The following is a 25,128-nucleotide window of genomic DNA, read 5'->3' as shown; positions in this document are numbered from 1 at the left end:
CGCTTAGTTTAGCGCGCTTTAACGCTATATGTTTGTTTATAACGCAAATGACGTCATGTCAAAGTAAAAAAAACAACATAAAAAAACCCAACAACAACTAAATGTCTGTGGTGGTTTGTCTGTTTATGTCATGTCAAAGTGTCATTGTAGTTTTGGTGTCCTGTTCTAGTTTCCAAAATCTACTAATTGGAGACTTAGCTGAAATATGTACTAATTTCTGATTCTTAAAATGCCTTAAATTAAAAATATCATTCTTTTTACTAGTATTTAAGCTTACATGATGTATTTTACATACCGTTTTCACCGGCACAAGTATTATCATTTATGTTATCAATTTCATTGCTTTCTAAGGCTTCGTTTTTTGGACAAATTTCTTTTTAATTTATGTACCGGTATGTATAGTGTATGTGCTAAATTTGTTATGTTATGCCCCATACATGTCGTGCTTGTAAAATTTAGTCCAGTGTCGTTTCTAAATGCGTTTTTCACTGTAGATCTGCGGTGTTTCTACCTGTTGTCCAATGTTTACAATATTCTTGTTTGTTTATGTTGTCCCGTGTATGTATGTGTTTTCTATATCAATAGACCCTATACATACGAGTATGTGTTGCCCCACGCATGTCTATATAAATTGCTGTTCTGAGCAAGTCTGGTGTGTTCATACATGCGTTGTTCCATGCAAGTTTTCTGTCTGACTTGTTCCATGAATGTCTACGTTGTTTTTATGCAATGTATGGTTCGTCCGGGTGTGTTATCTAGTATATATCAGGGTTGTTCGCCTGTGTTGATTCCTATGTGTGTGTGCGTGCGTGTGTGTGTGTGTCAACCTGTGTCTCTCTAGATATTAAGTTTCTGTCGTTTTTTCTTCTTCTGGTGTGTGTTTCCATATGTTAACGTTGTTTCTATGTGCCACATCAAATATTAACAAGTCCGAGGGCTGTGTAATCACGTGAGTGCAAGATTTTTATTTTTATTTTGCCCTGAGAATGTCATATATGTTTGTCCAGTCCATGTTGTCACTTTATTTTTTTAAAACATTTTCGTGTGTGCCATGAGTTGTGTCTGCTGTAGAATTTACATTCGCCTAAATGATACCATATAATTATTCAGCCTACTACACGGACGTCTGATTTTGCAACACCCTGGTACATTTATTTAATGAAACTTTTATGAGTCGATAAATTAAAAATTGATCAGTTTAATTTAAACATAATTATTTATTTTCAATACTTTACAAATATACATTTTCATGTACATACTTAAGCAATCAGCCAACATTAAGTAGATAAAAGGATATAATCTTGAATGAAAGACAAGTCTTATAGAATTCTTCTCCAAATGAGGATGATAATATCATTGGCAAGAGAATAACAGTTTTAATGACAAAATGATAGAATACAATAACAATTTTGTACAGAAAAAATATCAGAATGAAAGATATTATATAAACAACATATAGATGAAAAGTAAAGAAAATCACATAGCTATATTTCCGTATATAAAATTATGTCTCTAGCTTAGAAAATATAATAAATAAAATTTATAATTTATATATTGATTTCATAACATCTAAGAACACTGAACCTTTCGTTTAAGAATAGAAATGACTAAATTATACAGTTAATGACCCAAGAATGCCAACTAATACTTTGTCATTATAAAATACCGTAAACAATGATGACGGCACAATGTGCAGACTTTAACAAAATATTATATCCAATGGGCATGCGCGGCGTGCTTGGACATGAAAATGTAAATAAACAACGGTTAGCGAATGACAAAAATTGTAATTTTGTCGTCCATGGTTGTCTCATACTGTCATTTTGGTAACGTTTCAAAATATTTTCTAGTAATTAGTCTAACCAATGTTTATATGATTTATATTTATCTAGCTTTCATTGTTAAATTAGCATAGGCCATATCGTACCAGGATTTGTGCAAAGAATTTTCGTACCAATTGCACACAAACTTACTCTTTTTACTTACTATTTAATGGATATAATATTTATTTCTTATTACCTTCCACTGTATTAATGAAAATTATCAATGTAAGATTGTATTTTATACTTTACTCTTATTTTTTTAGACATTTAGCAGGTCTAGGATAAAGTATAGTTAGAAAAAAAGGTTATTTATTTGTCTTGCAGATTCGATAAAATTAATATATATAATAAAAATGTGTTTCCTTCGATGCACTTTGTTTGTAAAGTTATTTTCAAAAAAATATGAAACAAAAACCTGTTTACTTAATAGAATAAGCTTCTAATTAATTGCAGGTGGTCACTAATCAAATTTGAATGAATGAGTCAATCATAATTATCACCTAATTAATCGGTATCACATTGATTGATAATAATAGCCCGTGACAATAGGAGTCCTTTGATGTCTTTTACACATTTTTAAAAGTGGGCCGAGTTCACCCATGCCAAGTTGGAATAGGGCCAAGCTGATTGGGGGCCGAGTATGTTTTAGGGCCGAGCTGACCCGAATTCATGATTTAGTGTTGGAGTTATCTCTCAAACTGTTTATGAGATAGGCTTTATTTTTTTCTGATGACTGATATTTTTTGGAAAATTTGAGAATTGAAAGTCATCAAATTGTTCTGAAACTTTATTTAAAAAAAACACGCAACTTATCATATTATCAGTAACCTTAGTCATTTTAGCTGTTTAAAACATCTTAAGCTTGATGCTTTTTATATTTTTGCAACAACTTTTTTGTTACTCCTTTTGAAAATACAAAAGAACTGAGGAACATGGCCTTGGAAAATCTCACGAAAGATGTGAACTTGCCGGATCACATATTTTAAGCCTAGATTCCACTCCATTAAAATAATTGCTCTGTGCTGACAGCTACTGGTCAGGGACCACCAAAACCAGACAACCATCAAACCCGGACAGCCCCGGAAATGCCTGATTTTTTTTTTCTTTGTTCAATGGTTGTCAATCAGTCATTGGCCTTGTTATCAACAATAAATGCATGTATCTTAAGTTCTATACTTAAGTAATTAAATTTATTTCAACTGACGTAAATGGTAATATTTTAATGTCTATTTCAAGAATGTTGATGTCAAATATTTTGACGTCAAAAGTGAATGACCTGACCTCTTATACTAGCTATAAACATCTGCAGAGTAAACAATAATTTATCCTTATTCAGCATTTGCTGCTGAAATATTGTATATCATGTTAAAAATAAGAAATTAAAACAACCCAGCTTTTATTTGGACATGAAATATCTGTCTAGACACATGGTACTGTAGTGTGGACAAATTAGGTAATTCTTAAACTGTCATTGACAGGACTCAAATTATGTGTCAACATAATCAGAAATAAACAAACTAGTTCATTAGTTGGGAGAATAACCTAGCTAGAGTGTGTCAAATTTTTAGATCTCTAGCTTTATTAAAGTAAAAAAAATGCATGGAAAAATGTTCAAAATGTGTACAGTTGATGGTCCCCCACCAGTATGCTTTAAACATTGTCTTGATTTTTTGTAGATTAATTTTACTCATCTGAAGGCATACCGCTTAAAGATAATAATTGGTGCACAGTGCACTTATTTGTACTCTAATTACAATATGGCATGTTCACTTGAATTTGACATTGGCATTTAGTCAAATTTGCAATTAAATCACAATTTGCACAATGTCTTTTTTTCTGCACAAAAGGATTTTCTCAGTTATTAGTCCCCTACCGGTTTACCGGAGGGGACTTTAGGTTTACCCTCCGTCCGTCTGTCTGTCCTTCCGTCAGTCCGTCCGTCCGCAGAATTGGATCCCGCGATAACTTGAAAAGTACTGCAAATATTTTTATGAAACTTGATATATGGATAGATGGCAGTATGGAGATTATGCACGTTTTTTTCTTTTCTTCCTTAGTTGAAAATTCTGGTTGCTATGGCAACAAATAGACTGAAAATATGGCAAATTTTACAAATAAACTGGATCCAGTGTTAACGCAAAAAGTAATAGAAATATTTTTATGAAACTTGTAATATGGGTAGATGGCAGTCTGGAGATTATGCACATCTTTTTCTTTTCTTCCTATGTTGAAAATTCTGGTTGCTATGGCAACACATAGACTGAAAATATGGCAAATTTTTATCCAGTGATAACTCAAAAAGTACTGGAAATATTTTTATGAAACTTGACATATGGGTAGATGGCAGTCTGGATATTATGCATGTCTTATCTTTTCTTCCTATTTTGAAAAAATATTGGTTGCCTTGGCTACAAATAGGCTTAAAACATGGCAAATATAACAATATTTGTGATTAGTCAAAAAGAGCTGAACATTTTTATGAAATTGCATCTTTAATTCAAGAGTTATCTCCTCTTTGAGAGTTTTGCTTTTAAAAATGTTATATTTTGGTAACAGGGTTGTTTCAAATATTAACTTTAGAGTGTCCTTCAGTCCGTCTGTTCATAAAAACTGTTTCCTTTGATCACTTTTAAAGAACTTTTCCAACAATGTTACTTAAAATAGTGAAAAATTGAAACATTAGTGAATTGCCAATGGCCCTTCAGAATGTTGATAGGGTTCTAACCAGTAGGGGACTTATGGATTGCTTGCAATACTATGATAATTGCTTGTCAATAATAATCTGGCGAAACATAGTTAAAATTTACAAGTTCTAGAAAATCGTCTACCCTGTCTGTTATGTTTATAATATTATGTGAACATTGATGATGTCATTTTCGAAACAATTATGATGTCACTTCATTAATTTGGTACTTAACTATTGGCTACTTAATTTGTTTGTAATTGAAAAAGAAATAAATTTTTTTATAAATGTTATTATGATTTGAGACTTGCAAAAACATGAGGTAACACTTTGGCTGCATGCAATCCATGTTAATTTCATCTAATTTTTGTTTGGTAAACTTTATATAACGTCATTATGATGTCATAACGTCATGACGTCATCAACTTACTTAGCAACGTCAGTATTGTTATAATCAAGTTACTTTGTTGATTGTGATCACACATTAAAGTGAAATATATTTATTTGGTGTTGCCATTAGCATTAATCAGGTGTTGGATTTAACTTAATCATTAATTGTTTAGTCAGCATTACTCAGATTGAAAATATGTTCTAGTTGATGACTGTCTCTTTTATTGTGTCATTGTTGTATTAATTGGTATTTTAGATGATGATTAACTGGGACAAGAAGGATGAACGTAATGGATGACACATTGGCCGATGAATCGGGTAAGTAATTTCAAATAATTTATCCGTGGGTGTTTGAGGTATTTTCAAATTATATTGTGACTGGTGGTAATTATTGTAATCCATTATTCAACTCGTAGAATTTTATTTTATTGCCCTGAGGCTTATTAAATTAAAGAGTCGACACAGGTGGAAAAGAAATCATTGATATATGAGTTGGGGTGAAATATTTTTTTTTGCCATTTGTGTAGTAGATTTTCCCTGCATTGATAAGGTACTGTCCATTGTTATTTAGGGGATATAATTATGTATGGACATACATGCTGGCCTGAATGGAGGGACATACATGCTGGTCTGACTGCAGTGGCATATAGGCTGGCCTGATAACAGGGACATAAAGGCTGGCCTGACAGCAGGGACATATAAGTTGGCCTGACTGCATGGACATACAATACAGGCTGACCTGACTACAGGGACATACAGGCTGACCTGACTGCAGGGACATATAGACTGGCCTAACTGCAGGGACATATAGGCTGGGCTGACTGCAGTGACATATAGGCTGGCCTGACTGCAGGGGCATATTGGCTCGCCTGACTGCAGGGACATATAGACTGGCTGACTACAGTGGCATATAGGCTGGTCTGATAACAGGGATATAAAGGCTGGCCTGACAGCAGGGACATATATGCTGGGCTGACTACAGTGGCATATAGGCTGGTCTGATAACAGGGATATAAAGGCTGGCCTGACAGCAGTGACATATAAGCTGGCCTGACTGCAGGGACATATAAGCTGGCCTGACTGCAGGGATATATAGGGTGCCTGACTGCAGGGACATACAGGCTGGCCTGACTGCAGGGACATACATGCTGGCCTGACTGCAGGGACATATAGGCTGGCCTGACTGCAGGGACATAGGCCAGTCTGACTGCAGGGTCATACAGGCTGGCCTGACTACAGGGACATATAGGCTTGCCTGACTGCAGGGACATATAGGCTGCCTGACTGCAGTGACATATAAGTTGGCTTGACTGCAGGGACATACATGCTGGCCTGACTGCAGGGACATACAGGCTGGCCTGACTGCAGGGACATACATGCTGGCCTTACTGCAGGGACATACAGGCTGGCCTGACTGTGCAGACATATAGACTGACCTGACTGCAGGGACATACAGGCTGGCCTGACTGCAAGGGACATACAAACTGCCCTGACTGTAGGGACATATTGGCTGGCCTGACTGCAGGGACATATTGACTGGGCTGACTGCAGTGGCATAAAGGCTTGGCTGACTGCAGGGACATATAGGCTGGGCTGACTGCAGGGACATATAGGCTGGGCTGACTGCATGGACATACAGGCTGGGCTGACTGCAGGGACATACAAACTGCCCTGACTGTGCAGACATAGGCTTACCTGAATACACAGATATAGGCTGGCCTGACTACATGGACATATAAACTGGCTGACTTTAAACTATTGAGATAGATGGGATGTTATCTGTGCTAACATTCAATAAAAGGGTTAATCACCTAATTGATTTTTTCCTCACTTTTATTCTCATTATTTGTCAGACAGACTCATTGCGTCATACTGTGACAGACTTATTATATCATCATAAACACATTAACACTTGTAAACCTCTATAACATATTCACCTTTAGATGGAAACATGATTGCAATATAATTTGTCACCTAATTTATTCAAGTGTCATGAGGTGAATCACTTTTATGTAATAGATTAAAACAAGATCAGTTCAGATATTCCAGATCTGTTTAGATATTCGTCATTATTTTATTGTCAATATTGGTCTTCAGTGAGTCATTTATGTAATGAAAAAATGCAGGAGTGGAGAAAAATATCACTGATTTAATTGCGCACAGTAAGATGATTTTTATAGTGGTAAAGACAAAATATGTCACGATGTCAGATAAACAGTTCAATACTCTACTGATAGCTCTTAAATGTTTTTATTTTAAAAAATGTTAATTAATTTTAGATTCATTAACAGTAATAACTTTACAAATATAACGGGATGAAATGAGATGCAAGAGATGTAAAACCTTAACTTATTTGGCTAGCAAGTTGGGCCTAGTATAGGTTAATTCAAAGTTATTTGAAAAAAAATATTTTTAATAAAAAAAAAGAGAAGAAATGTATTTGACATTTAATAGTCATTCTAAAACAGAAATTTACACATGATATAAAGTTATAAATTGATTTGTTTGTAGAAGGTTCACAAAACCTGAAATGATGCTCAAAGACCTGTGGTATTCATCCATCAGGAAAGTCATCATATGACCTTAACAATGTTGGTGTGACTTATAACCCAAGCTATCACATTGTCTACTAGTTGATTTGTCGCCTTGTACTTGTATATTATAACATTGCTATATTTTACTGTAGCATACTACATTCTTATACAATGTATTTTACTGTATAATGTAATATTCCTATATTTTCAGGTATACCGTTTCTATCCAATACAGATGATATACCTGTGCATAGTACCCCTATAAAGGTAGGAATTTTATTTTCAACACATACCTGTGCCGCTTTTGCGACTCTGTAAAAAAAATATTGCACTGCCGTGCATATTTTTTGATGTAATGTCATTTGCGTTATTGAATATAGTGTAAAGATGCTCTGAATGTTAGCATTACACAAAAGGCGTGTCATTGAAAAATGATTCTTTTTAAATTTAAACACTTTATTTTTGGTATGTATTAAATAGATACTTGTGTTGGTTCATAACTGAATTTATCACACACCCGTGCCGATTTTGCGACTCCGTAAATATGGTATTGCACGGCCGTGCATATATTTTGACGTGACGTCATTAGCATTATACAAACATAGTGTTAAGACGCGCTAAATGTTTGCGTTATTCTATAGGCGCGTCAATGAAAAATGACTCTTTTTTCACTTTCAACGGTCTTTATTTTGGGTAATTGTGATCAATAAAATATTAAATTCGTGTAAGTTCATTAACTGAATTTAATAAAATTATATTATGCTTGCCAGAGGCTCGCATAATATAATTTTATTCAACTCATGCAATAAATTCAGTATTGAACTTACACTCATTCAATATCCTCTATTTATTGAACTTGTTCAATAAATTAATATTATGCTCGCCATAATTACTCACATAATATAATTTTATTCAACTTGTTCAATAAATTCATTGTTGAACTAACACTCATTCAATATCCTCTATTTATACTGGTTAAAACTGTTTCAATGCTGAAACCAAAACTCTAAACTATTTGTCACCAGTATGCAGCCAGGTCAGCCTACATATCCATGCAGTGTGACCAGTCTCTGTACCGTTGAAAATGCTTGAAGTTTTTTGTATTTTGTTAATGAAATTCCTTTACAAGTATTCATGGATTGTTCCAAATTTTGTAAAAACTAGGTTTTTGTGACCATTGTTAAATTCCATCTGATTTTTAGCTCGACTTTTCTATGAAAAGGGGAGCTATCCTACTCGCCCCGGCGTCGGCGTCGGCGTTAGCGTTAGCGTTAGCGTTAGCGTTGGCGTCACACCTTGGTTAAGTTTTTCGTACCACCCCACTTTATTTCAGAAGTATTACAAGTATGGCTTTGAAACTTACCATACTTGTTCACCATCATAACCTCCATCTACAGACAAGAGTACATAACTCTGTCAAGGTTTTTGACAGAATTATGGCCCTTTTTTGACTTAGAAAGTGTATTGAGCTTGGTTAAGTTTTTTGTACCACCTCACTTTATTTCAAACCATTGGAGGTATTGCTTTGAAACTGACCATACTTGTTTACCATCACGACCTTCATCAACAGACAAGAGGACATAACTCTGTCAAGGTTTTTGACAGAATTATGCCCTTTTTGACTTAGAAAATACATTGAATATGGGTAAAATCCACTTATTGCCTTAACCCTTTGAGATATTGCTTTTGAAACTTTTAATGCTATTTCACATCATTACCCCCATCTGTACGCAAGAGAAGGTAACTCTGTCAAGGATTTGTTTTAAAAATTAAGGCCTTTTATCGACTTAGAATCTTGGTTAAGTTTTTTGTACCACCTCACTTTATTTCAAAACCATTGGAGGTATTGCTTTGAAACTGACCATACTTGTTTACCATCACGACCTTCATCAACAGACAAGAGGACATAACTCTGTCAAGGTTTTTGACAGAATTATGCCCCTTTTTGACTTAGAAAATACATTGAATATGGGTAAAATCCACTTATTGCCTTAACCCTTTGAGATATTGCTTTGAAACTTTTAATGCTATTTCACATCATTACCCCCATCTGTACGCAAGAGAAGGTAACTCTGTCAAGGATTTGTTTTAAAAATTAAGGCCTTTTATCGACTTAGAATCTTGGTTAAGTTTTTGTACCACCTCACTTTATTTCAAAACCATTGGAGGTATTGCTTTGAAACTGACCATACTTGTTTACCATCACGACCTTCATCAACAGACAAGAGGACATAACTCTGTCAAGGTTTTTGACAGAATTATGCCCCTTTTTGACTTAGAAAATACATTGAATATGGGTAAAATCCACTTATTGCCTTAACCCTTTGAGATATTGCTTTGAAACTTTTAATGCTTTTTCACATCATTACCCCCATCTGTACGCAAGAGAAGGTAACTCTGTCAAGGATTTGTTTTAAAAAATTAAGGCCTTTTATCGACTTAGAATCTTGGTTAAGTTTTTAGTACCAGTCCACTTTTTGACTGAACTGTTTGAGATATTAATTTGAAAGTTGGAATACTTGTTTACAATCATGATTCCCAAACATGTCCAGGAGAAGGTAATTCTGTCAAAGATTTTATTTGAATTATGGCCCTAAACTGTCAATGTTTTGTATTATAGGCAAGCACTAAAAAAGTCGAGCGCGCTGTCTTACGGACAGCTCTTGTTATTTGGTAAACTTTATATAACGTCATTATGATGTCATAACGTCATTATGACGTCATAACGTCATGACGTCATCAACTTCCTTAGCAACGTGGGTATTGGAATAATCAAGTTACTATGTTCATTGTGATCATACATTAAAGTGAAATATATTTATTTGGTGTTGGCGTTAGCATTAATCAGGTAATGGATTTAACTTAACAACCATTTCCTTAGTATTTTATTAAAATTTATGTCATTCAATGTCATATTCTCTCCTACATACAGTATAGCCCAACAAATTGTTCGCTTTAGGGCTTTTTATTATATAGACGATGGTCGCCCTCATGTAAAGACAGACATCTTTGAAATATCAGATTGTAAAAATCGGTCAGTCTTGAAGTCGAAATATTGAGACTACATACATTGAAACTTCATTAAATGTAATGACATCAACAAGATGTCTGTTTATCTATGATTTATATAAATAACTTTTTTGTATTTAAATTAAGCTTCACTACAGAGAATCATGTATTAATACAATAATTGGCTGCATTATTTCAGTAATTTACTTTTAAAGCACACTTTATAAATAATTTTACTTCTAAATGAGATTTAATCTATTTTACCCAGCTAATAATATAGACTGTAGCAGGATAAAAATCAATTAAATTGTTGTTGCCAAGATTGAGAAGGTTTATCTGGTTTGCTGCGAAAGAAAATCTTGGTTCGCTAAAGCTTGCCATGATACACTTTCTCGCTGACCGGATAAACCTTCTCCATTCTGACATCAACCATGTATTTTCTATATCACTTGTATATCCTCATTTATATACGATATATAGGGTACCAAGATTCCTCTTCCCTCCACAAAAGATGTCATGAAGCAGCTTCTAAATAGACCAGGCAGGTACGAGGAATACACTGATGCTGAGAGCTTACAGTCCATCAGACATTCTGACATTCACCTTCAAGCTAATGGTCAAGCAAGTGCACAGAAAGGTCAAGGTCAAAATAGAGCACTCACTGAAGATCGAAATTTTGTAAGAAAGAGTAATGATTACAGAAATGAAGTCAGGAATTCTGTCAGAAACACACAGGACCTTTCAGATATTGATAATTTGAGGCATAAAACCAGAAATTATGCTGACATTCGAGCGATTCAGCCTGAAAGGTCAAGGTCACCAACTCACAATAAATTAAGTGCCTCGTCAGAACTCGGAGATGTATTCAAAAGGCTAAAAGACGTGCCAACAAGGTACAGATATTCTGCTGAAGAACGGAAGAGAAGTAGTCCGGTAAATAATGATAAAACATTAGAACAGAGTGACATAAAAAGCTCACAGTCGAGATTTAGATCTGACCGGTCATCTGGTGATGACAGAAACACAAATGCGTATTCAAGCAGTAAAAATAGGTCGAAATATTTATCCATGGATGCACCGGACAGCAAAACGGATTCAGCGGAAAGTGGGTACAGACATAAGAAAGAATATACAACAGAAAGAAAGGAGAATGATAAAAGAGATAATGGTCAAACATCAAAACAAGATGAAATGAGAAGTGAAGGTAGTGATAGATTTGTAGAAAGGACAGATCCTAGTAGTGATAGGAAAAGATTTACCGTCAGTAGTGGTGCACGACAGAACACGAACAACACCACACCTTACAGCCGTTCTTTATTAAACAGTATTCAGGTGAGAGATTGATATGTTATTAAATCATAGCATTCATACGAGCTTTACTTTTGATTGTTTCCATTCTTTAAAGTACATTTTATGCTTGATATTTTATGTAAAACTCAGTTGCAACCCCAGCACCCCTTCCGTCCCATCATCTTATGGAAATAGCAGGGGAAAAAAGCCAGGTTTTAACTTTTGTTAGTCCCTATGACTACAAAATCAATTTTGTTCAACCAAAATAGAAGGAGAGATATTCCCGCTTAAAATGAGGTGGTGGAGGCACAGAGCCTGAGGATTGATGGTTTTACCAAGGTCCTGTTTGTACCTAGCTTAATGCACTGAAGGCTCATAGGCTCTTCCTTTTACAATCATTCAGAAAGTCACGATGCATGACATTATAAATAAACCATGCACGACATATTTATTTAACAGAACACAAGTTTATCAGAGTTAGAGAACACGACGTTAAATAAACAGCGTCAAGAGATTAAGTTGTTGATGGGCGAACTAAAGGACCGTGACCGTGAACTTAGTGACATGATGACATCACATCAACAACAACTGGTTGCTTGGCAACAAGACAGGGACAGACTGGTTATGTTGGAGAGAAAATGTATACAGCATGAAGGTATGTGTTTCAATTTGATGGACCCAATGTATACATATATTACCGTGAACATATATTTTGGTAAATTTAAGACAGTTTAGAATTATAAGGCCAATACAGAGTACTGTTGTTTGTTATATTTTACAATTTTAGACTGGCATTGAGTTAAGTGTGCCATTTTCTTTACCTGCTTTGAAGGTAATGTGTGGAAGAGTATCTAAAAAAAATGTTTTTATGCCTCAAACTAAGCACAGAGATAGGTGCTGTATTTTATGGAAAAAGTTATAATTATGTACATTTTGTAACATATCTTTATAAGCATCAATGTTATGGCGAATTTCACTGCAATCAATCAGTACTGCTTTATTATTCTGGGCTGTCAACATATATTTTATTCATGAAATATTGTATATTCAAATACATTTTGTATATATATTTTAATATAAAACCTTCCCTCATACTTTTATAATGTATAAAATATATAATATATATAACCTGGTAGATTTTGAGATTTGATACATGTAGTTTTTTTTAGGTTTGAAACTTTTCACCCTGCATTTCACAGATAGCTTATGAAGTTCAAAATTAGCACTTATTTTGAAATTATATAACTATAAAATCATTATTGTTCATGGGGCACTAACATTCATGGTTTTTATGCTCCCCGAAAAATTTCGGGGGAGCATATAGTCGGCGCCTTGTCCGTCTGTCCGTCTGTCCATCTGTCCGTCCGCACTACCGAATAGGGTTAGAGGGCCATCTAACTGTAAACAGAACAAAAGAGAACAATAGAGTTCATTCCGTAACAATAGAGTAAGGGGCCATTGGCCCTCTGTTAAACAATAGAAAATAACAATAGAAATGGCCCCTTATTCCAATTAGGCCGGACGTCCGTCCGTCTGTCCGTCCGTTGTCTTGTCCGGAGCATAACTTGAAAACCCTTGGAGATAATTTGTTGAAACTTCATACAGTGGTAGAGGGCATCGAGGGGGAGTGCAGTGTCAAAGAACCATAACTCTATTTTGCCCGGTTTTTGAATTATCTCCCCTTATAGAAAAATCTTGTCCGGGGCATAACTCTAAAACTATAAGAGATATCAACATGAAACTTTGTAGGTGAATAGATCTCAATGGGTAGATGTGCAGTGCATAAGAACAATTACTCTTTTTTCCTAATTTTGGAGTTATTGCCCTTTGTTAATTTTAATACTTTGAACTTTGTCCGGAACATAACTTGAAAACCCTTGGAGATAATTTGTTGAAACTTCATACAGTGGTAGAGGGCATCGAGGGGGAATGCAGTGTCAAAGAACCATAACTCTATTTTACCCAGTTTTTGAATTACCTCCCCTTGTAGAAAAATCTTGTCCGGGGCATAACTCTAAAACTATAAGAGATATCAACATGAAACTTTGTAGGTGAATAGATCTCAATGGATAGATGTGCAGTGCAACAGAACCATAACTCTGTTAAGCCTTATTTTTGAATAATCTCCCCTTTTAGAAAAATCTTGTCCAGGACATAGCTGTAAAACTATAAGAGATATCAACATGAAACTTTGTAGGTAGATAAATCTCAATGGGTAGATGTGCAGTGCAAAAGAATCATAACTCTACCTTGCCTAATTCTGGAGTTATTGCCCTTTGTTTATTTTTACTTTTTGAATTGTCCAGGACATCATAAGAGATATCATCAAGAAACTTTGTAAGTTGATAGATCACATTGATTAGAAGTGCAGTGCAAAAAACTGTAACAGCCTTGCCTAATTTTGGAATTATTGCACTTTGAACTTTTTCCACGGACATAACTCTGAAACTACAAGAGGTGTACTTTCCTGTGTCCAAAACCTATTCGGGGAGCATCACCCGGCTCAAACCGGGCTCTTGTTTTTTAGATATGTCAATCCACAAATTTAAGATCCAATGAAATTTCATTTTATTTGCTGTAAGATTAAGTTGCATCACATTATTTACATTTTACTTTTTCGGAAAAAATAAATAGTCCATGAATATAAATACCCATGAAAATGTTCTTTGTGACAAAACCACAAAATTTCATATCCTTGAAATAAAGTGGATTCACAGTAAACGTTTTTGGTGTTTGGTAGACATTAGCTTATCTTTCACAGCTGAATATAAAGATTTTATTATGGATCATAAGATATATTAAAAATAATTATGTTAATAGTTGTAGTTTTTTGGTGAAAGTCTGGTATATGGCTAAAATAATGTGAGCTGCGTTGCAGTCACCCTTCACTTGCCGTAAGCTGCTTTAGGTTTGAATCTTGCAATGAAGGGGGTTTTGAATTTGAGGGTGCTATTCAGCTGGCATTTAAGGTAGATAGATGAGGGTCTCTACTTAATTGCCCACTTACCCCCAAGTCCCTTGAAATAATTACCGTATCAGTAAAATCTGGCATGTTGTCATTTGACCTTGCATGTTGTCATTTGACCTTGCATGTTGTCATTTGACCTTGCATTTTGTCATTTGACCTTGCATGTTGTCATTTGACCTTGAATGTTGTCATTTGACCATGAATGATGTCATTTGGCCTTGCATGTTGTCATTTGACCTTGCATGTTGTCATTTGACCTTGCATATTGTCATTTGACCCTTATAATGTAACTTAAAGTTGTTCAAGAAAAGATAATGATGCACTATTGATGTCATAGTTTTAAAAAGGTTTTAATTTCAAGCCTTTAGCTTCATCATTTCTGTAACTTTAAACAAACTAGAATAAAGATGATTCAGTGCTTGAAGATAGTATTTGATGTGTTTTCATTGTCATTAGTGAATGATAGATTTATACTATTTGTGTTTGCAGACAGATATGGTAAATTTGTAGTTATAGATTTAATAATTTTCTATCTCTTTTTTTAAATTTTAGATAGCAAACAAATCTTAATTCTTTTCAATTAGATGTTTAATCTTGTAGATGTGACTTTCTTCTTTTCAAACCTTTTCTGCCTTTATACTTTATCTACTGGAACATGTATTTCATGTTTTTAGTTTCTTCATGCTTAAAATGAGTGTCAATCTGTCCTTTCAGACACTAAGAGTACCGGTTCTGTCCATTTATAAACTTTGTCAAATATTAGTCTGAATTTTGTATAATTAATATATATTCTAAAAAAAACAACAACAAAAAAACAATGATAGAACATCATTTGGTTTACTTAGAAGTGCTCTCTTTAAGTCATAAAAATCACCTCTTGTAAACTTAAGATTGCTAGCTTCTTTTGCCTAAATATGATGAAAATAAAATAAATAGAGAAAATTTGTTTAGTTCAGTGTAAGATCGGAATATATTTCATCGAGTGAGCGCCAAAAGGTTTATTTCACTAGTGGCTCAGCCACGAATGAAATAATAACTTTTGGTGTTCACAAGGTGAAATATATTTCTTTATTTCATGCTTTCTATTGTTTTATTACAATATATCAGATGATTATATTCTGATAAACCACTAGTGTTTGAAACAGTGAAATTACCACTTTGATAATTTCACTGTTTTGAATTTAAGCCCCTTACGTTGTTTCAGTGAAAAAAGAGCGTGCACAGTACTGGGTACCAACTTAATGACGTGACGTCGTAAATGACGTCACGTTGTATTATTATTTGGCGCGCTTTTCATTCAGTATTAGGTTTAATGTCTTTTTAAAACGTGGCTGCGCCACTCGTGAAATATACCTTTTGGTGCTCACTCGGTGAAATATATTTCGATCTTACACTAAACTTAACAAATTTTCTTTTTATTATATGCAAAGAAACGTTTTAAAAAGACATTAAACCTAATAATGAATGAAAAGCGCGCCATATAATAATACAACGTGACGTCATTTACGACGTCACGTCATTAAGTTGGTACCCAGTTCTGTGCACGCTGGTATTACACTGAAACAACGTAAGGGGCTTAAATTCAAAACAGTGAAATTATCAAAGTGGTAATTTCACTGTTTCAAACAGTGAAATTACCAGTTTTATATCACTGATATATTTCTATAAACCACCGAAAAGCATGTAATAAATTCTGATAAACCACTAGTGAAATTTATAAAATATAATTTTCACTGTAGCGGGACTATATCTGAATGCAGATGAAAAGAAAATCATAACCAAATGGAATAACAGGCAGAAATCAGTAAAAAAAAATACTTAAAATAACTTAAAAAGTATAAAATAAAAAGAAAATTTATTTGTTTTACATATAAGATTGAAATATATTTCATTCGTGAACACCAGCTATAATATTTTCACTCGTGGCTACGCCACTCGTGAAAATATTGCATCTGGTGTTCACTCAGTGAAATTATATTTCAATCTTACATGCAAAACAAACAAATATCCTCTATTTATTTCATGCTTTTCGGTGGTTTATAGAAATATATCAGTGATATAAAACTGGTGATTTCACTGTTTGAAACAGTGAAATTACTACTTCGATAATTTCACTGTTGAATTTAAGCCCCTTACGTTGTTTCAGTGAAATACAAGCATGCACTTAATGACGTGATGTCGTAAATGACGTCACGTATTTTGTCGTTGTATTATTATTTGGAGCGCTTTTCATTCAGTATTAGGTTTAATGTCTTTTTAAAATGTTTCTTTGCATATACAATGTAATTAAAAGAAAATTTGTTTAGTTTAGTGTAAGATCGAAATATATTTCACCTTGTGAACACCAAATGTTCATATTTCACTTGTGATATATTCCGATCTTACACTGAACTAAACAAATATCCTCTATATCTTACACTAAACTAAACAAATTTTCTTTATATTATATGCAAAGAAATGTTTAAAAAGACATTTATCCTAATATTAAATAAAAAGCGCGCCAAATAATAATACATTGTGACGTCAGTTACGACGTCACATCATCAAGTTGGTTCCCAGTACTGTGCCCAGTAATATGCACACTGGTATTCACTGAAACAATGAAATGGACAGTGAAAAATATCAAATTGATAATTTCACTGTTTCAAACAGTGAAATATCAGTTGTATATTTCACTGTTATATTTCTATGAACCACCGAAAAGTTTGTAATAAAAAAATCTTTAAAATCACTGGGGATTACTTTACTGCTAACTTCTCTCAAATTTTCTCTTGTTTCTGTAATGTAGATTACCATATTGAATATCTTAGATTATAGAAAAACAAAACAACTGCATGATTTTAGTGTAACACTTTAGTGCAATCAAATAGAAAAATGTATCCCTTAATAACTAAAGAAAAACAGCAAAACAGAAAATGGTACAGGTTTGATTGAGCATGTTCATGGACAGTATTGGTAATTGCAAATTGCCATCTACGCCACCTAGCAACATCAACAATGATTATGTTCAAATCTTTATGTGAATTGTGAATCTATATTAATTAAGTGATATTTAAAGATTTATCAACTTATATATAGAAATGTTCAGACAGCTCTCTATAGGCAGGGTATTGTAATATCTGCTCATGCTATAGATGTTATTTACTTTTAGATATGCTTGAAATTTCTTGCATTTTTTTTTCTCAATTTGTTTTACAGTTTTACATATTTTGTAAGTAATGTAGTTATATTGTCTGTCAATTGAAAAGCTTTGATTTTATCAGGTTCTTTCTTCTGTGGTTCGTTTTTTACATTATACAAAGATGGTTGAGCGATTATATTTAATTTAATTTTTTGTAAACAGTAACTTAGATTTTTACATAGACTTTATTTTCAAGTTTTTATCTCAGATTTGAACATTGCAAAAGTCAGGACAAATTTCTGTCACTTTAGTGCAATAACTGGTCAACTAATATTAGATGTAGAGAGACTTATCACATTACTGCACTAAGGTGACAAACCTGTTTAACTTGTAAATATGCAACTAGGTTGTACAGTACTAAATCATGTTATCAATAAAACATTACTAACATTTTGCTCCTGCGATAATTATAGGATAGGGTAGCGTATTGTAACATACTGTTTCTTATAAATATTTCACCAGATATTTCATCTTGGGCACCTTGCTTGGCCTCCTTGGCGGAATGGTTAAGGTGGCCAACTTCAAATCACTTGCCCTTTACCGTTGTGGGTTCTGATCCCTTCAGGAACATGGGATTCTTTCCTGTGATGAAGCTATCCAGCTAGCTTACAGAAGGTCAGTTGTTCTACTCCGATGCCTGCTTAGTCCTGAAATAATGCACAAAGGCATCTGAGGTCTTCACCCAGCTGTAAAGCTGGAAAGTTGTCGTAATGACCTTTAAAGTGTCAGTGTGACTTGAAATTCAACAGACAAACAAAGAATTGACCCATTTCGATGGAGTTAGATCACTGAAGTTGCACATTGTTTGTTTTTTAAACACGGTGCATATCCATATCGGTACCTTCTTTGCGAAATCTGCTCAAACGGTACCCTCTCTGAACATGCACAGGTCATTCTCTGCTAAAAACTAACCAGCGATAGATACCAATCCAGTAAAATTTCATTGTAATAAGGAAAGGAGGTATGTCACGTAGAAAAGATGTATACCACGGAACACTAGGATGTTTTATTTATGTGCTGATTTGTCATGTGCCCGATTTTCATGTGCTGCAACTTCACAATAAGCTACAAAAAATCGACTAGTCTTGCTTCGCCCATCAGCTCGACATATTTTTTCTGGCTGAAATGAACCAGTGGCTTGATTATATATGCATCATACATATTTAATATGTTCATATACATATAATCTTCGGACAAATGGCAGTATAATGTCAAAAATAAATGTAAATTTCATAAAAACACCCTACTTTCGGTTTTGCAGCGGCACGGGCTACCTCTCTTCATTTGAATTTTTATATCACAGGTACCCTCTCATTTTTTCACACATAGGTACCCTCAAAGCACGACATATGCTTTTATTTGCGTTAATCATTAAGTATGTAATATTTACATAAAAGTAAAAAGTATTACATACACATTTAACGATTAACGCAAATAAAAGCATATGTCCTGCTTTGAGGGTACCTATGTGTTCAATAATAAGAAAAAAGTTTAAAGCTGGTTTTTTTAAGAAAAAGTTTAAAGCTGATCTTTTTTAAGAAAAAGTCAAGCTATTATGATTGATGCAGCGTCATTGTCGTTGTCGTCCTAGTGCAAAAACTTAAAATGCAGCCCATTACTCAAACAATTTTAAAGGTACACGTATCAATGAAAATGAAACTTGGAATACTAAGACAAGGGGCATAATTATGAAATGCTATATTTTTGGAGTTGTGGCTCTTTTTAACTTTTTTTATTCTAAAGCATGCAGTGCTCTCGTTTTAACCTTGTAATAGCAGTATCAAGCCGGTGCATTTATTCGTGTAACTAATTTTCTTCTGGCTGTTTTCATCGTTATATTTTGTAAAGCAAGAAAAACATTGCTAAGAAAACTTACTTGTTTATACAATGTAACATTTCAGAATGTGTGCACTATGTTATGTGGTATATTATTTCAGAGGAGCTACGAGTAAAGGCGTCTCAACTAAGAAATGCTCTTGGTAACTTGAAGGTGATGAAGACAACGGAAGGCGAGAATAAGAGAGACTTAGATGAATTGAGGTCAACTGTCGGCCAGTTATCTCTGGAAAACACTGAATATAAAGAAGAAATCTCTCAACTTAAGGTATATTTAAATTAACCCTTGTCCACCCCCACCCCCTAAATTTTGAATTTATTTCATGGAATTTCATTAGTTTTAGTGATTTGAACAATAAAATACATGTATTGACATTGGCTGACAGGTAAGAGGTTGATTTAAAAACTGAATCATAAGTCTTGGCTAACTATTTACAGATTAGACCATGGTATAGGTTAAAATTTATTAGTACGTATTTACAAAGTTAAATTCGTCAGGCGCGGCCCCTGACCAATTTAATTTTGTAAATACGTACTGGTAAATTTTAATCGGCTTAGTGTTTTAAATTATTTTTATTAACAGTCGATTTACTTGACTGATTAACAGTTTGCCGATTTACCAAAGTAAATGTGTTACGATTCATTTGAAATACTGCAATCCTATTGGACAAAAAAATGATTTCAAACACTAAGTAGAAGTAAAGACAGAATTCTGAGAAGTTTTCAATCTAATACTGTTAATTTGTTAGAATACTAAAATAATTTGTAACACCTTGATTTGATACATTGTACTTACTTAAAAAAAAAATCATATCCACTATCCTGTACATTATGTAATTTTAAAGTGACATTATGCTAATTCTTTTGCTGTCAAGTTCAGCTAAATAAGTAATATTTTTTTAAAGATTGGCTATTAATTGTAGGGTAAAGAATAAAAACTACCTAAATTATAAAAAGTCTGTCCCACTCTTTTCTTTTAAAATTGAACGCTACCAATACATTCCGAACAATATTTATAGAAATATCTGTGGGTCACATGGGATAGTTAAATATAAAACTGAACACAATTATGGCAAAATTTAGTTATTTTGAGATTTATCTGTGCACTAACCATGTACATTCGGATGGGCATGATGTCATTTTTATTTAACAATATCATTAAAATCATAGTTAAAATCTCGATTTAATTATGTATTAAATACTAAGCTCAAAGTTTATGTTAATCATCATGATTATCTTTAAAAAATATCTTAGAAGCTGTCTCTGTTGCAAAATGTTGTGTTATGAGTATAAAGATTTGTGGTACTAATTTAAAGGGACTCCACTGAGGTTTTTTTTTTTTTTGTGACGTAACTTGAAATAATTTTTCGAGATTAATGTTCTGTTAGATGTAGGTCCAGACCAATAACTTGTGTGCAAAATTTCAGACCATTCTCTCACTCCATTTTTCAAGAATAATTATTCTAATTGTGAAAAATGATACCAAATTGTAAAGCATTGCAATGCTTTTCACTCATATTGGGCTAAGGTAGCGCACAAATATGATTTTCAATTTATTTGGAGTATAATTTCTTAAATATCTTTTGCATATCTCTCTAAATTTAAGAATCTCAGTTGATCTATATAAGGAATTCAACATTTATGTTTATAGGCTTTTGAACCTCAGTGGAGTTCCTTTAAGGTTTGGAATATGTTTGTGATATGTACTATACATTGTATCTATAAATAACTAATTTCATGTTGGTAACAGGATGTGTGTCACATCAGTGTGGTAAGAAATGCTGTTGAATTGTCGTTTAATTCTCTATTTTTGAAAATTTTAAATTTTTGTGTTGAATTATATTTGTTATGTTCTTCTTGAAAAATCAGTTTTGTTGCTTCAAATTTTTTATTCTCGACCCTTTAAAAGTTTGTTTTAAAGTTTTGCCTCACTTTAGACCTGGAAGTGTTCATTGTTACATAAAGCAAGTAGAATATCAAAATAATTAAAATTGTGCTCTTGTTATACTGAGCAAAACTGGGGTCGCCCCTTGTGGTTGAGGGGTTGCCTTTACGGGTTGAGGCATCAGCATTGAAGCCACCGTTCAACCTTGAGTAATCTTAAGAGGTGACTAAATTGGTTGTCAACTAGTGCAGACTATGCATCTCTTAGCTCCAGCAGTTGAGGTGGTTTTTATCCACACACGTTAGCCAAAATCATCTCACCTGTTTCGGTGGCATATGACCAAAACTGGTTGGTGTGCCGTAAAACCAAACAAAACCAAAACTGATGAGTCATGTGAGCACTAGGCTGTTGTTGCCTCCCTTTGTAATATAAGTACATGTATATAATAATAAATTATAAATGAAATATTTTTTTCTAAACATTAAATAACAATTATTGATCACAGATTTGTAATTATACATGAATGTATTTATAGTTGATATACATTTCATATATATTCAATATATTGATATATATTTCTATGAATAAATTTGTAATTATAGGAATTGAACGAGACGTTACATGAAAATGTCAATGATTTGTCATCAAAATTGGGCAAGCTTGAGACGAGGGAGGAAGAACTGACCGCTAGTCTTAGACTAAAGGTAAATATCTTCACTGATCTTGTTGATATATATATAGCCATGCTTGATTATTATAGAATCAGATGTATAGAATATGTTCTTCTATAATTATTTCATCAGTAATTTAAATAGGTATAGGAACACTAAATTCTGGAGGATTTGTAAAGCATTGGTAACTTAACTTTTTACGAAATAACTTGCCTACACAGTATTTGATCACAAACATAAATTGTAGAAATATCCCTGTTTTATTGCAAGAAGAACAACAACAACAACAAACAATCACTTGTCTAAGATATTTAGGAGTTCAGTCAAGTTAGTTGGCTGTTGAAGCTGTATACTGAATCAGCGTCACTTCAAATGACATCTGATTGTTCAATGCTTTCTAGACGATATCTAAGTTGGTGATTACTGAAAAAAGTATAGAAAAATAACCCAGATGAAGATGGCTACCGCCACTCATGAAATATTTATTTTCATACCACTCGATGAAAATAAATTGTGTATTTGTAGCAAAAAATTGAATAGCCTCTATATATTTGACAGGAGAAGGATATTTCCTCGGCAACGGGTCACATGAGAGATTTGAGTGAACGACTACAGCAGCTTGATCTTAAATGTAAGGAGTGTCAGGATCGTGAGAGGGACGCACTGAGAGAGAAACACGAGTGGAAACAACGATATGAGAACCTTAAAGATGAATTCAATGCTTTAGCAGGTATCAGATAAGTCATGTACATTGTTTTCAGTGTATTATCATAATATATTTCACGACGTGTACACCACCCTCAAGGTTATGAAACTGGCTTCCGAATTCTGTCTTCATGGTCTTCTCAAATCACAAAATTTTCATTGGCTGGCGCATATTTTTTTCATGTTTCTGACCAACCAATTACCTGAGATCAAAGAGCTTGGAAAATTTGAATAAAAGAGTGTACAAACTATGTATGGATTCCCTATTACAGGTCATATAAAGTTGGTGTTTCTTTAAAAAAAACTATTTTTTTTATGACACATGTTGACCACCTATAGTGGGTAGGAATTTTAACAGAACATATCTACTTTGTGTGAAGTCAAAACATGTTTATTTTATATTTACAAAGAGACTGTGTAGCAATTATAAATATTATATAACATCAAATTTGAGCATAGTATATCTTTAAAATGATGTATATTTCTACTGAAAATTCCTTTCATTTCTTATATATGCTTTTCATCTGCATTGAAACATAGTTGGTCCATGTGGAACTTATATTTTGTGTTATTACCCACTAGGTGACATGGATCTGAGAAGGAAAGAGGCTGTACGATTAGCAGAAGAGAATAAATCTGCCAGGCAACAACTTGCTCTTGTACATAAAGAAGCCAGTATGTACAATTTATGCTATTTTAATGTAACTAATTCATCTAATTAACCCTATTGCTGAATTTATTTGCTTTGATTGACTTGCACCCATTGTGTCTGAGGGGTTGTCTTTAAAGGTTAAGGCATCACCATTGCACCGTTTATCCCTGTGTGATTGTAAGAAATGGCTAAATGAGCCACTTCACGACAAAACCAACATAATGGGTTTGCGACAAACATGGATCCAGACCAGCCTGCGCATCCACGCAGTCTGATCAGGATCCATGCTGTTCGCTTACAAACCCTATAACAAGTAGAGAAACTGATAGCGAACAGCATGGATGCTGATCAGACTGCATGGATGCGCAGGCTGGTCTGGATCCATGCTGGTTGCAAACCCACTATGTTGGTTTTGTCGTGACGCGGCTCAAATAAGTTTGAATTACTGGAGTCTGATGCATCTCTTAGCTCCCGCAGGTGAGGTGGTTTTGACCCCTGGTTTGCTTTGAAGTTAGTAACACCTGACGTTACGCAAAATCATCTTTCCTATTTTGGCGCCATATGTTCTTTATTGTGTTGGTGTGCCTTCAGAACCTCCGGCTTAGGTAGATAGGTATTACATTGGGTTTTGTAATATATTGTAGCTAGTTCCATTCTTGGACGAGGTGAAATTTTTCTGTGACTCATATTGTTTTACTTGGAACACAATACATACATAATATAGCAGATAAACGTTCATACAGAGCTAAAGTATAAATACTCTATTGTGCTATATGTGCCCTATTGTGTGCACATTAAACATGTAATACACCCCTGATCTGATGAAAGTAAACTGTATTCCTAGAAAAGATTTCGCGCATTTTAAGTTAGCGGTTTTCGTGGTAGGCATGATTCCGCGAATCTTTATAGCCGTGAATATGTCACTTATAACAAATCCGCGAACATTTCTAGCTTCAACCAAATATAACATAAAAAGTGCAGAATATTTATTATAATCTACTTACACAAAACAACATATAAACACAGGTGTTATAGAAATATGTAAAAATTTATTTATGTATGTTATTGATACTAGTTTGCACGCTGAAAAAGAAAAAAAATCATTATTAGTAATTAACATGCTTATTGGCGTTATTTGCTAGTCATGGCTTTGACAAACGCATTTACAGTTTGCGAACATTGAATGACTTGGATTTTATTTGCTTGGAGTACTTGTAATCTTTTGTTAAAAGTACAATAGAATCAAGTGCTATATTGGTAAACAGCTGTTATGTTGTTATAATAAAATTGATGTACAGTCCAAAAATGTGTAAAAAATACGTATTGACATTTTGAAGATAAAGTCAGTTTTGATTCAAATGAGAATAAAAGCTAACAGGTCTGACTAAATCTTACTTAATAACATAATGAAAAAGGTAAGGAAATATGAATGTGTTCACGGAACAACCGTCCTTGTTCGACTAGTCAATAGATGAAAATGTATCGAGTAACGTTGCGCTTT

The 25,128-nt window shown here is 33.8% G+C and overlaps 1 protein-coding gene across 1 annotated transcript; it reads left to right on the top strand.

Moving 5' to 3' along the window:
• Window positions 1-1,686: 1,686 nt before the first annotated feature.
• LOC132733332 (uncharacterized) lies at window positions 1,687-23,676 on the top strand (the record flags this gene model as incomplete). Its single annotated transcript, XM_060719967.1, has 10 exons — window positions 1,687-1,826; window positions 5,153-5,214; window positions 7,642-7,697; window positions 10,920-11,771; window positions 12,189-12,384; window positions 19,816-19,982; window positions 21,465-21,485; window positions 22,202-22,303; window positions 22,829-23,000; window positions 23,558-23,676. Coding segments are annotated over exons 2-10 (1,722 nt in total), but the record flags the coding sequence as incomplete, so codon positions are not given.
• Between the last annotated feature and the right edge of the window lie 1,452 nt (window positions 23,677-25,128).

Source organism: Ruditapes philippinarum, unplaced genomic scaffold, assembly GCF_026571515.1.
Source record: "Ruditapes philippinarum isolate M1 unplaced genomic scaffold, ASM2657151v2 ctg3809_1_1_1_1, whole genome shotgun sequence".
Classification (NCBI taxonomy): Eukaryota; Metazoa; Mollusca; class Bivalvia; order Venerida; family Veneridae; genus Ruditapes; species Ruditapes philippinarum.
Note: the sequence above shows the minus strand (reverse complement) of the source record. Positions and strands in the feature narration are given on the sequence as shown.